Raw genomic sequence first — 13,052 nt, forward strand, 5'->3', positions numbered from 1 at the left:
TTCGTCTACCGAGTTCCTCGACACTCTGCTAGAAAGTGGAGTATGACTACCACACAAGGAAGCGTCCACTAAAATACACGTCCTAGATCATCTCTCCGTCTTCGTCGCTGTCTTCCAGATCAATCACGAGTGCGTCCGCCTCCTTTGTCAACTGGTTTAAGCCTGTGAGTTCCTCCAAGTACGCACTCGAGTTGCACGCCATCTCCAACAGACCCAAAGCATCAGCAGAGTAAGCAGCTAAAACCTTCCGACTGCACGCGATGCACTTGTCGAATGCCTCGCCTGTAATCACCATATTCTGGAACGCATTCAGGAACCCACGCAGCTGGTGCGGGATGTAGCCCATGGGGACAGAGCCGTCACTTGGTTTCTCCGCACCGACGTGTTTACCTTGAGGAGAGTGCAAGACAGCGACGAGAAGCTCCACAGCCGTCGCTGCTGCAATGGGAGCCAGACCTGGGCGAGTGACTGTACACATTTGGTCCAGTGTTCGGTCCTTCAGTGAGTCGCGAGGACTCACAATGTCATTACAGAAATAACAGCCCAGCGATGGCTTACTTGTGCTGTCCTCAGCGTGAACGCCATGACGCATCACCAGGTAGCTGTCGAAGCCTAGAGCAGCATTCAAAAGCAGCTTCTTCTTGGACGCAGCAATGACAGTCGGGAGCCAACGACTCTCGCGGGAATCTGTGCCGAGGAAGATGACGTCGTGCGACTCGATCAGCTGCGCCAGTGTCTCCAAACCCTTGGTAGCTTCCTCCATCAACTGGGGGCTGCTCAGTGCATGCCCAGCCATCGGAATTGTCAAGTTCACTGCCTGGGAGTTCACTAGTGGGAAAATGCGCTTCAAAGCGTTGGCGGCGCACTCGCCTTTGGGTTTTCCGACGTCTTGAAACTCAAAAAGCGGCTGACGAACAGGATTCGAGTGACTCACCGTGGAGTTGTCGACAAATGTGATGTTCCGGAAGCCCCACGAGAGAAGACTGCGCGCAGTATAACAGCCGAGCGTCCCAGCGCCCAGCAGCAAGCACTTGGTCTGAGCTAGCAGCTCCAAGTCCAGAGTCGGCAGCTGGCGCCATCTCATCAGCTTGAGATTCAAATCCACCGACGTCTCTGCGAGTCGAATAGGGTCCAAAATGCCTCCAAGTTCCATCACTCGTGGCCCCATTTTGCCTCGATCGTTCGCTTCCCAGCCCATAACACGCACGTCCTGTCGAGATCGACCGTCTGCCATGAACGGCTGGTCGCTTTTGACCTCAAAGATGACGGAACTCTTCCACTCAAAGTCTTCAGGCACCTCAGTGAACTGATGCACATGCTCTCGGAACGAAATGATCCTCACTGGCTGGGAGCAATCCACTTTCTCACTCGGTAGCGCTGTCAGCAGCGCCAGAAAGTTACGCAGAGGCCACCCTGGGTTCGTCTGCAAGGGACAAGGGTCAACGAAGCCGAAGAGCGTCTCCACCACGTCAGCTGCGGTGTGATCGGCTGCTTTCCACGTCTTGACATCCAACACTCGCACGATCTGGTCGCTGGTTGTGTCTTGCGATAGACGCTCGACCACGAAAAATGCCGCAAAGTTGCTCTCCACTGCGCCAGTCTCGCTGTTCACTTGACGCAACTTAAGCAGACCTCGCAGTGCCTGAACCTGCTCTTTGGACGACAATATGGAGGATACCGACGCAGGAGGAACTCGGTACTGGAATGGGGCTGGAGGAGACAACGCCGGGAAGCCGAACCAGTAGAGGAACGAGTGTTTCTTCAGGTCGGCAAAAGTGATAAGCACAAAGCTGTTCAGGTGGTCGATTGAGGTGTCCTCGTTCCCAAGTATCAGATCTAAGATCCTGTCTCCGGCATCTCGGAGCAGCTTGGATTTGTCCAGCTTCTTGAAAGCCTGCAACACATAAAGTATTAATTGTAAGAGACTTATTATGTTTCTTTATAAGAGCACCAACCTCTAGGGTATTTGTGTTGTATAGTTGACCGGGGGCTTGCCACTCGTACCGAGCACGATCCATGTCCCTGTCAGCACATTTATGACATGAGAATCCAGATCATCGCCAAAAACCATCGACGTTACCTGTTCTCCGCCCCCCCTTGCGCGCTGGGAAACGCACTCTCGTCGATAGTGAAGCGCGCGGGGACATTCACCGATCTCCCAGGCGTGAAGTAGCCAATAATGCCCTACAAAAGAACAAATAAAATTAAAGATACCTGGAGAATTCTTGCATCCGTTGTCGCGCGCTTACTTGTGCCTGGTCATCCAGCTGGAACTTGTCGAGCTTGAGCAACGTGAGCGTCTGCCAGAAGGACACGTCTGGCGCACTGTTCCACGGCTGAAACTTGAGCACTTGCCAATCCGCGTCCGCCATATCTTTTACAAGGGGTTGATTGAATGTTCGCAATGGATCCTATAAATGGATTCGAATTTCGTGCAAGAATACTGATTTTGTCAAAATCAAGCGTTTTCTTCAACTTTGCAAAATCCTTTTTGACATTAGAAATGCTCATTGTTTTGTAATGTTTAAAACATTTAAAGTGTTAGCCACACAAAAAAGACTTTCTAAAAAAACGCTTTGATTATTACCTTCAGCGTCTTTCTGTTTTTGCTTAAAACACGAAATAAATTTGTTTTAGGTACAGTATCCTTACTGATCTTTGGAAAACGATTCTATTTGTTAGCTGCTTTCATGCTATTTTTTTCCGTCGAGTTTGCTTAATTAAAAATGCTTTTTATGGGATTTTTGTTTAGAAATATGCCGAAGGAAGATAGGGAAACTTCTAATTTCTTACTGTTTGAGCCGCGATGGAAACTAACTGGACCACCAAAAAAGATTTAGCTTCTATATTATCTTAAAATGGCAGCATAAGCAGCTTGTGCAAAAAAAAAACATAAACGGCCACTGCACAGCCATTGTACCTATTAGTAACTAAACACGATAAATAGGACCCAGCAGCAATTCTGAAGGCGATGTGCGCTAGAATATTGTGATCCTGGTGCCGACAACCTCAGTGAGTCCAGCCAACGACCGTGAGTCCAGCGTACGACGGCCATGGACGCAAATATGGCGCTCTACGAAGCCAGATACCTTAGCAGAGTACTGTATCTTGCGTAGAAGCTATCGATAATAGCAATGTGGATATCCAATCGACCATTTATTCTACAATGATTATGATAAACATCGCTGCGGACTCTTTAAGCGGTCGAAGCTGGTACCGTATCGCTCAAACCACTGCAAAACGCATCTCAAACATTTTGAAAATAAAACACTGGGTCACCACCCTGGTCACGTGGTATAAATTCAAATGGTGTAACTCGCCCAATTTGTGTGAGGCATTCCAGCAGACGTACACGTGATGAACATACACAACCCATATCCTCTGTGGAGCACAGATAAACTCAACGAACGGAGAGTGTATGGTTTATAGTCTTAGCGCTGAAGACAGGGCTGTAGCTGTGAGGTTATTGACATTGCTCTGCACGTTGGTGGGCAGCAATACGATGACCGGTCCTTCCTCCATACGGTACTATTATTTGTAATTTGGTGAGATGTCAGAGACGAAATAGCCCCATGGATTCGACGATGAGACCATTGATTACATTGTCGACTCTAAAGCCGGTAAAATCCAAATACACTCCCGGACACAGAAATGGCGATTTTGCGTTTCCCAAGCCCAATCCCACCCTTGAATATGCCGAGTGTCACATCTGGAAGATGGTCCAAATCGTATCCGCTGCGACCTGCTCAGGCATGACACAAAAATTAACATCGACGTGTGCAGTATCCCCAATTGCACCTCTATATTATTCTTATAGATAGTACCCAGAACATGATTATCGATGGGTATAATGCTTGCATTCGGTTATTCGAATCCAAATGGACAATACTTTCCGATGGTGTATTTCAGCACAGCGTAAAAGCGCTTTATCATTGTCGGGTGGTATATCTATCGAGGGGTACCGATTTCAGACGGTCAGTACCCATGAACCGGTAGCCCAAACCGGTCCAACACGATCCCGCGATGATTATGGTAGGTTGATTACGCTATTGATGATTAGACGAGTAGGATGACTGAATGCAGAGTGTTGGTGATTGGATGAAAAACATCATTGGATGACTTATGTAGTGGGGACAGTGTAAGCTCCGATAAATCAAACACTTCAGAATCTTCCTTATTTCTCTCAAGCGTATTCGCTTCGGTCTTCTCCCCGAGTGGTGACTTATTCCTTCGCTCCGTCCAAGCTTAACGTTGCCCAAGCTTCGTGACCCCTATCAGGTTATGAGCCCAAGTACCATGCCCTCTGCGCAAGACGTTTCAATCAAAGTCTCTATCGACAAGTTCAACGGCGATAACTACGCGACGTGGGGCCGCTACATGTGTAGTGTGTTCCTAACCAAGTCGGTATGGCATGTCGTAAATCAAGAGAAGACGCCAAGCTTCTCGGACCCTCGTGCGAAGGACGAGTATGTCAAGTTGAGCAGCATCGCATTTGATTTGATGCTTCTCCACATGGACGCGGACTACCATCACGTGGTCGACAACTGCGAGGAAGCGTGGACCGCGTGGGCGCGTTGTACGGTGGGTCGAAGAGGGCTGGTCGTATCTATCTGAAGCGACAGCTCTTCAGCATGGAGAGGTCTGAAGTCATGAATGTGTTGCATCATTGCAATGAAGTTCTCATCATCAGCGCCAAGCTGAGTAGCATCGGCACCAAGATGGAGGACGAGGACGTGGCGATCTGCTTGTGGCACAGTCTCCCCAAGAGTTACGAGAACATCGTGCTATACTTGGAGATGCGTACTGCTGAGCTGAAGACGCAAGACGCTGTGAAGGTGCTCACGAATGAACATATCAAGTGACAGGGCGAGAAAACTTCTGCGGTGAAGGCGTTCAGTACCGAGAGGGAGTCTCACCAGTGTACTTATTGTGAATTTTCAGGCACGCGATTAAGAAGTGCTGGACCAAGCAGAAGGATAAGAATTGAGGAGGTCAACGCGGCGGCAACAGTCGTGAACGCCGGGCCAACAATGTCCAGTGCTGAAACGACAGCTACGACTACGGCTACGATCGCGTGGCCTTTGCTTTTTCATTGGTGGAGTTTCGACGGGCAAGAGTATATTCGGACTGTGGGCAGCCGACAACGGTGCGACGCACCATATCTGCAATGACAAGATTAAGTTCGTCAAGCTGGACGAACGAGATGAAGGCGAGATGAAAGTTGCTGATGGCACTAGCGTTGCTATCAAGGGTGTGGGAACTATCATCGAGCGCGCGGTTCTGCCCAACGGCGATGAGCGCGAAATCGAGATCAACAACGCGCTTACGCGCCGAAGATGAAAAATAACTTGCTATAAATGCTGCAGATTATCAAGAGGGGCAAGTTTCAAGTGGCGTTCGATGGTGAAATCATGCACGTTGCGCGCAAGGATTCGAAGGAAGTGGTAGACACAGCAGACCCTGCGCACATCACTTTCCTCGGTAAACGCAGTGTATTTGGGCAGCGCTCTAAGACAGACTAAATCGAGCGCACGAGATGAAATTCCAAGCAAATCACATCGATCTCCAGCAAGTCGATCCTTTTGCGTGTTTGAAAACGCAATTCGAGCGCATATAAGTAATTCCACCTTTTCCCATCTCATTTTAATGCATGGTTTTACGCCCCGATCATGCTCAATCTAAGCCATAAAACGGAGCGAACTTCCATCTGCAAAGCAAAATAATACATGTAACGATTACATAGTTTAATTGCTCAATATCATTATAAAAAGCAATATCTAGTAAAACTCAATCCTTCTTGTATTTTTTTTCTTGCTGTTTGTAAGACCCCCCGCTTAGATTTCGTTATGCAGTTATATAAATATTTCATCTACCCGTCCATATAATTCCGAAAATAATTGTAGTATATACTTTTTGCCTTGGCATAAAAAAACTTGTTTAGCATTTAATTTATCTCGGCTAAATAATCCGTGCTTCACCGATAGACTGAAACCTTCTACGCCTACATGACTTATAGATTAAAAGGCTACTTATTACTGTCGTATTCACGCCTACTCCGCTCGGTGTTTTGCGAGCGCGATTCTACAGCACGCTTAGTTCTTTCCGCGAACTAGAAGAGCATCTGCGAAATAATGTACCATTTTTTTAGAAGCATTCCATGCTGCTGACCCAGAGACAGGGCTCCCGAATAATAAATAATGACATACATTAATGTACATTAATTAGGCCATTATGTATGGAGCTACTGTGATTTCGACATGCATAATGTATGGCAAAACGTTTTACAAAAGCAATATTAATGCGTAAAAATAAGGGTTGCAATTACCAAATCGGCACACGAATAGCTACAAGTCTCCTTCTTCCCTCGACCAGCCGTTTTGCCTTCAATCCGAAGTCCCAGTTTCGAATTTGCCAGCCAAAGCAGACGTCGCCCTTACAGCCCCCCCCCGGACCTCACTTTTCGCTCAAGCAAATTGCTTTTTTCTACTTTTCGCCGTGTCTGGACAGCAATGGGAAGGCAACTGACTACTTCAAGTGCAAAGTGTGTGATACACTCGACAAATGACCAAGTGGAAGATGCACAACATTCCTGAATCAGCACATACGACTAAAGAGCCCCAACTTTGAGGTAAAAATACTGGCAGCTGGGCCAGGAAGGACGGAGTCACTCTTGCCGTGGATCAGCAAGAAGCGCAAAACCGATTTGGATGGCTTGAGTGGACCATTTTCGGCAACCTGCCATTCGCTTTCTGCGAGCAAAAGAGGACAAGTCGGTAAGTTAATCAATGCAACTGAAATATATTGCAAGTTGGTGCCAAATTTTGGTACGCTGCTGTATTTTTTGTATGTAGATACACAAATCTATCAGACATTTGCTCTGAAACGCTAACGAGTGACATGCTCAAAGTGACCATTGCCGTTGAAGGGAACATAGCGGCGGAGATGCCAAAGTTCTTTGGCATCATATTCGACGGATGGACGCACGATTCTGAGCATTTTTTAGCCGTCTTTGCGTGCTACGATGTTGACGGAGTACCCTTTTAGCCGCTACTTGCCATGACATCCGTCCTGGAGCCGCTAGAGGACGGCGATAAGCCGTGATTTACAGCACAATGCTGAAGCACACCGGGAAGCCGTGGTCCTCATACAAGGCGTCTTTTGTAAGAGCACTAAGCAGGTGTTTTTTCTGGTTAGTTACAATTTCCCTCTGAATAAACGCCTTACCTATTTACTGGACGTGCCGCTGATCGGATGTGCAAATCACCGGCTGAACCTTGTGGTGTCACTTGTGACAGCAAGATCGGAAAGTGTGCTAGCCAACATCCAAAACTGATGGTCATGCTTCGTACTCTGAATCAATCGGCCAAGCTACGGTAAACCGTTTTCAAAACATTTTTTATTTATTATTAAAAAAATGGTTTTGTCATTGATTCAAGACAAACCTTTCGCCCAGTACTCCGCCAAGACACCAGATGGGAGTCTACCTTTAAAACGTTGCACCGCTATTTCGAGCTACTCGAATTCGTCGACCGTGAAGATGAGAGCCTGGCTGAATTTGTCCCCTCAGCTGCCGAAAACAAATAGCTGAAGGTGCTGCTGGCAACGCTGGAGCGTTGCCAGTCGGTGGCTATGAGGCTGCAGTCTGACGATGTGATGATATGGGAGGTTCGCGTCTTGTTCGACGCATTACTCAAAGAAATGCCTGCCTTGAAGCGATACATGGGTACGCTTTGCTTTAAATTGTCCACCAAGTATTTCTACTAACTAGGATAATTGCGTAGGTGGAAGCGGATCTATCGTGAGTAGCCAAGATTTCGAGTCGACTTGTGTCAGAATCCAGCGTTACAAGCAGCTTTTCATGAGCCGTCAAGAGATGAAGGCTGTCCAACCTTTCCTCCAAGAGCCTGTGAGCGAAGTTATCCCGCAAGGTTCGCAGAAAGAGAGTTTTGCTGAGTCCGTGCTGAAGAAGGCCCGCCTGGCGTCCGTGGAGTGCTCGTACAGACTTATCCATACCATACCTTCGACATCCAATCTTGCAGAACAAGTGCTCAGCGTGGCTCGGGCGACCTATGGTATTGATAGGCACTCCTTGCTACCCATTTCATTGGCAATGATTTTGTTTCTTAGGGTCAACGAGAGCTACTGGGATGCTGAAACAGTTCACAAGTGCATCGATTAGAACCTACAATGCGCCCATTAATTGCATTAATGGCCATAATATACGGATACCTTCTTGTGTTTGCCTAATGCATAATGTTTGGACGTTTAAAAAAAATGACATGCGATTAGTGCCATTACCAGGAGCCCTGTCCAGAGTATTTGCAATGTTCTGAAGTGTTGTAATTTGAATACTTTGTCGCGTGTTGTCAGTGCTGCGCTCGTATCTTGGTAAATCTATCATAGTAATTCACAAATTGCATTTAAAAGCGTGGAAGGTGTCCAAGTCGAAAATCGCCGACACTCTCCTCAGCTGCGCTTTCGGCTTCATCTTTCAGAATTCATGTATCTATAGCGGTGACACTTGATGTAGACAATGCAGGACTTGCATTGGATGATTACAGATGATTGTTAGCATCTTCTTGCGAGCATGTGTGTTTGCTGAAAATTTCGCTGCAGTGTAGTGCTTGTGAAGATCGACGCTAAAGTGCAGCGTCGATCTAGCATTACAGGCTAGCTGTAATTTACAGCTACGACGAATCCTGCTATCACATGCCGACTGCTGGCACTATACTTGTTGGTCCTTGTATTAGCGACACTGTGGTGTTTCCGACCGCAGATCGTCGTCGTAGACGCCATACATGCCCGCAGCAACTTCCTCCTTCTCAGCATCCTTTCTCAATTAAACCGTCGCTGCCCAAAAGAAATAGGCGCCACACCTATTTCATTGAAAAGAGGTATTCTCGGCATCTCGATTTTCCTAGGGCTACTTCAGAGAAAAAAACGTAAGAAACAACAAATCGATTTTCTATTTGGACAAGGCTCTTAGCTCGATTTATTGGCCGATCGGTATGCCTTTTATGGACCTCGATTTACAAAACGACCTCGTTTTATTAATTATTGATGATAAGTGAAAAAGAGTAAAGCATTAAAAAGCACACTATTGTTTCTGATTGTCTGAAATAAAGCGTCAAATTGTATTTAACATGCTCTGACGCTTAGCGTAAGCTGTATATAGGAGTGACTACTCCGCAGTATGTACTTACTCTTCCATCATTAAGTTCGTAATATGAACGAATGAGGTGCTACAGACTCAGTAGTATACTATTATTCGAAGTCTGCAATTTGTTGGCTTCGTCTGAAGCCAGCGGACAATGCTAGACGGGATTTTAGCAGCAGTTACCTCTTGTTGGACTTCTAGCTGTAGAGATTTACCACCTTAAGGTGTTTTATACGCAGCACCGCCCCTGTCAATTAACAGCGCTAAGCGTATTGTGCATTTCAATGCTTTTGTCCTTTTCACTTAGCCTGATGCTCAATTTATAATAAATAGAGGTCGTTTTATTACATCGAGGTCTATAAAAAGAGCAAATTGATCAAGCTCGACTGGCTGATAAATGGAGCTACAACAGTCAAATCGACCGCTCGGCATCGATCAACCATCAAATCCACATCAATATCCAGTAAATCGACCCTTTTTGCCGTTTTGAAATGGTAACTCGATCACAGATAAAACAAATCGATGCCTGCCTCTTCCCATCTCATTTTTACGCGTGGTTTTATCCTCCGACCGTGCTCGATCTAGGCTATAAAACGGATGGACATTCCATCTGCAAAGCACATACTTGTGCCAAAATAATTCGTTAGGAAATAATTGACCTTAGTAATTTTTAAAAAAGTACAGACTTCATTAAAAAAAGTAACTAAATCTATAACTACATGTACTTCGAAGTACAAGGCTCCAACTTGGATGCATCCTAAGCGCCATCTTTTTCCTCTCCATCGCCATCGTCTTCTTCGTCGTAGTCGCCATAAAAGTCGTCGTACGGTTCACAGTAGTATTTGGTTATGCGGAGATACACTCGACGAAGCAATGGGGGCCCCGCAAATGAAAAGGTCTGGGATATCACCCGTTGGTCCAGACCCCCGGCCACAGATTCGATTCCTGGTGTCTGACGCGCTCTCTTGCTCGTAGCAGCTTCAGCTGGCATCATTCTAGCCGAGATGGCACTTAGAAACGCCAGCTTGACACCTCGATCAAGTTTCGCTGGACGATCGATAGGCTTGAGATGATGTTTCTTCAACAGATTCCCGTGCTTGCGATGACCTGTTAGCATCAGGACATCAAGGTACGCGAGGTGCCGGTTCACTGTCAGCATACGAGCCATCGCCTTCATATCCTCTGGCAACCGATTGAAGTCATAGCCACCCGCAACGCGTTTCCAGTGCTTGCATCGATCATTTAGACGCAATCGTAGTCGCCGAACAACCTTGGTGAGAGGGTTGGAAGCGTTACTAAAGTCTGCGGCCAGAGCTCAAACATCGTACCAGTGGCATTTGATCTCGGGAATTGGTAAGTTCTTGTAGCGGTAGTCGCTCAAGTTCAGTTGGACGTCTACAATCCCACCGCATAGCGACAGCGTATGAGGGTTTGTGCAGTTCCGAACAATCAAGTTCTCGTCAATTTCCTGCCGAGGCCCATGGAGTGTTAAATCCTTCAGTGTCGAGCCAATCGCAGCTAGAAACTGCGGTAATCCGTCAGTGCGCGGATAGGTGTGCTCCTCTGTGTTGAAGCCAATCGCAAGCGTTTTGAGCGCTCCTGGACGGGTTTCGATAGCACTCGACAGGTCGAATATGAGGTCGTCACGCTGCACTTAGCATCGGTCGATTCCAGGGATATGACGTTTACCCCCTTGGTATCAGGCACCACCACGCTAGTGGTATAGCGGCAATATGCCCCACCACGGTCGAGTACCATCAAGGTACATTGTGTCTATGACAGACACTGGTATGGGTGCAAAGGATATGCGACATACCACGACCCGATGCTGCTCTGGGCGTATACGCTGTGAGTCAATGCACGTACCGTGCATCGGCACTGGCTGCTGTCAAGCAGCCTGCCGGGAGCTCTGCAAAGTGAACTCGTCGTGCATGACACATATGAAGTCATGGAGCACTTATGGTAGATGTGGTACGTGTCGTACGCCAGCGTACCTGGTGTACGGGCCCGTGGACCTGTACACTGTGCTTGCACATGCGTCGTGCATGGTTTGAGCACTGGTCATGGATCAGCTCAGGCAACAGCACAGCTGAAGCTGTTGCCGCCAAACATGGCAGCCTTGTGGTGAGCGTGTCGCATCAAAGGTTAGTACCCGACGGTACATGGTGTCGATGAAGGACACCTACGCGCCGTTGTTATGACGACCAAGACGCGAAGAGAAGCGTGGCAGCAAATCTCCCCCCCCCCCGCAATTATGGATCCTTGCTGGGGCCAAATGCATGGCCTGAGGTGAGCTGAGAGCCCCCTCCTGTGCTGGGGAAGGTGTTGCCCTTGTCGTTGTCGTCCCTCGCGGGAGACACCATGCTCCGGACGCGTTCGCCAGGTCTTTCGTGTCCTTTGGTGCAAGCTGTGGGTGAATGCCTCACGTTCGGATGTTATTGCATCCTGTGCCAAAGCAAGCACACAGGCTAGCGCAGGAGCTAAGGCAGCTCTGAGTGGAGGATTTGCGGTCAACACAGCTATGAGGATAGGGATGCAAAGCCCAGCGTGCTTTGAGAGCACAAGTCACTGTGAGTGTGACTGAGAGCCTCGACAGTCTTGTGACTGCTCAGTGTGAAATTCGCATTTGTGTTTTTCATTTTCTCCCTTCTTATTAGATAATCAGTTGTGATTAAAGAATCAGGTGATTCTCAGCTAAGTGGGAGAGGATGTAGCGGGGTACAATTCAGTGTACCCTCCGGTTACATAAAGAGTGACCCGTCATTCTTGTGGACACCTGGTACACGGTACCAGGTGCTCTAGAAGCCAGTCAGGGTATAACTACATAGCTCCACTACATGTGACCTATAATCTGTGTTAGAGCTTCAGTCTTATTAATACATCTACTCTTCCAAGTAGCAAAGATTTGCACACCTTGGACAAACTAAACCACGAAACGTGCGAGAAATTGGTTTGTTCGTAATATAAATAAATTCCAAACCAAAATTACTGGCTGCACTGGTTTGAGGTAACATATCTCCGATTTTCAAACCATAGAGGCTGTTTGGAGTTACGCACGGCTACAGATTTGAAAATTTTATGCTACAAGTGAATGCGTCAGAAGATCGCACCCTCCCTGAAAAAGCCGCACTCTTTCAAGATACCTAGCTATTTTCCTCAAAGCCGTGACGGGTAAGAGTTATGTGGTATCGATCATTCCAGAAATTTCCTTGTCACTCCCAGCAATTCCACCAGCAGCAGGTCTGACAACCCACTAAAACGCTGCTGAGGCGTGTGGAGGTGAGCGTGCAGCTGGACCAATGTCAACAATAATATGAGCTCCGGTGCTACTATTTCAGTGCCTACATATGTGACTCAAGCTATTCGCGACTACGTCCCTCGACGGCTTTACTGTGGTTCCAAAGCGCAGGGGAGTAGGGGGGGCTTCATTATTCTTGACTGGGGTGTTCGTGTTTCAGCTCAACTGGATGGTAAGGAGTACGCTGGCTGGATCTGCCTAGGGAGTCATGAATGTCGCCTTCAGAACAGAATTATCCAGCTGTATGGCAGCGCTTCAAAGGCTACAAAGCATTTGAGTGAAGAACATTTGCTCACTGCTACGAAAGTGACAGTCGAGAACGAAAGAAAAAGAGGCCGTGCGGAGCAACTTCGAAGTGTTATTGTGACCGGAGATAACAGTAGACGCATTAATTTACCCCTCGAGACTATGCGTGTCGTAAACAACAACCTCCCGTTTTGAATCGAAGAGTACGAGGAATCAGAGCTTCTTGCGGATCTCACGCTCGGGGACGCGTTTCGTGTCACTATCAGCAACCATACTGTTACGAAGCCGATTGCCGAGCTGTATTCCAGCGCCAGAACATCCGCGTGTGATTACATCGACCGCAGCAGGGTC

At 47.5% G+C, this 13,052-nt stretch overlaps 2 protein-coding genes across 2 annotated transcripts; both read right to left on the reverse strand.

The window, feature by feature from the left end:
- Positions 1-82: 82 nt before the first annotated feature.
- On the reverse strand, positions 83-2,372 carry PITG_12537 (autophagy-related protein 7; the record flags this gene model as incomplete). The annotated part of the gene is made up of 4 exons (XM_002900371.1): positions 83-1,894; positions 1,956-2,022; positions 2,081-2,184; positions 2,250-2,372. 4 exons carry the CDS (start codon positions 2,370-2,372, stop codon positions 83-85), a joined length of 2,106 nt encoding a protein of 701 aa, XP_002900417.1.
- A 7,542-nt stretch (positions 2,373-9,914) lies between these two features.
- Positions 9,915-10,818, reverse strand: PITG_12538 (uncharacterized protein; the record flags this gene model as incomplete). The annotated part of the gene is made up of 3 exons (XM_002900372.1): positions 9,915-10,427; positions 10,479-10,720; positions 10,812-10,818. 3 exons carry the CDS (start codon positions 10,816-10,818, stop codon positions 9,915-9,917), a joined length of 762 nt encoding a protein of 253 aa, XP_002900418.1.
- Between the last annotated feature and the right edge of the window lie 2,234 nt (positions 10,819-13,052).

The sequence above is a fragment of the Phytophthora infestans genome, genomic scaffold (assembly GCF_000142945.1).
Source record: "Phytophthora infestans T30-4 supercont1.26 genomic scaffold, whole genome shotgun sequence".
Lineage (NCBI taxonomy): Eukaryota > Oomycota > Peronosporomycetes > Peronosporales > Peronosporaceae > Phytophthora > Phytophthora infestans.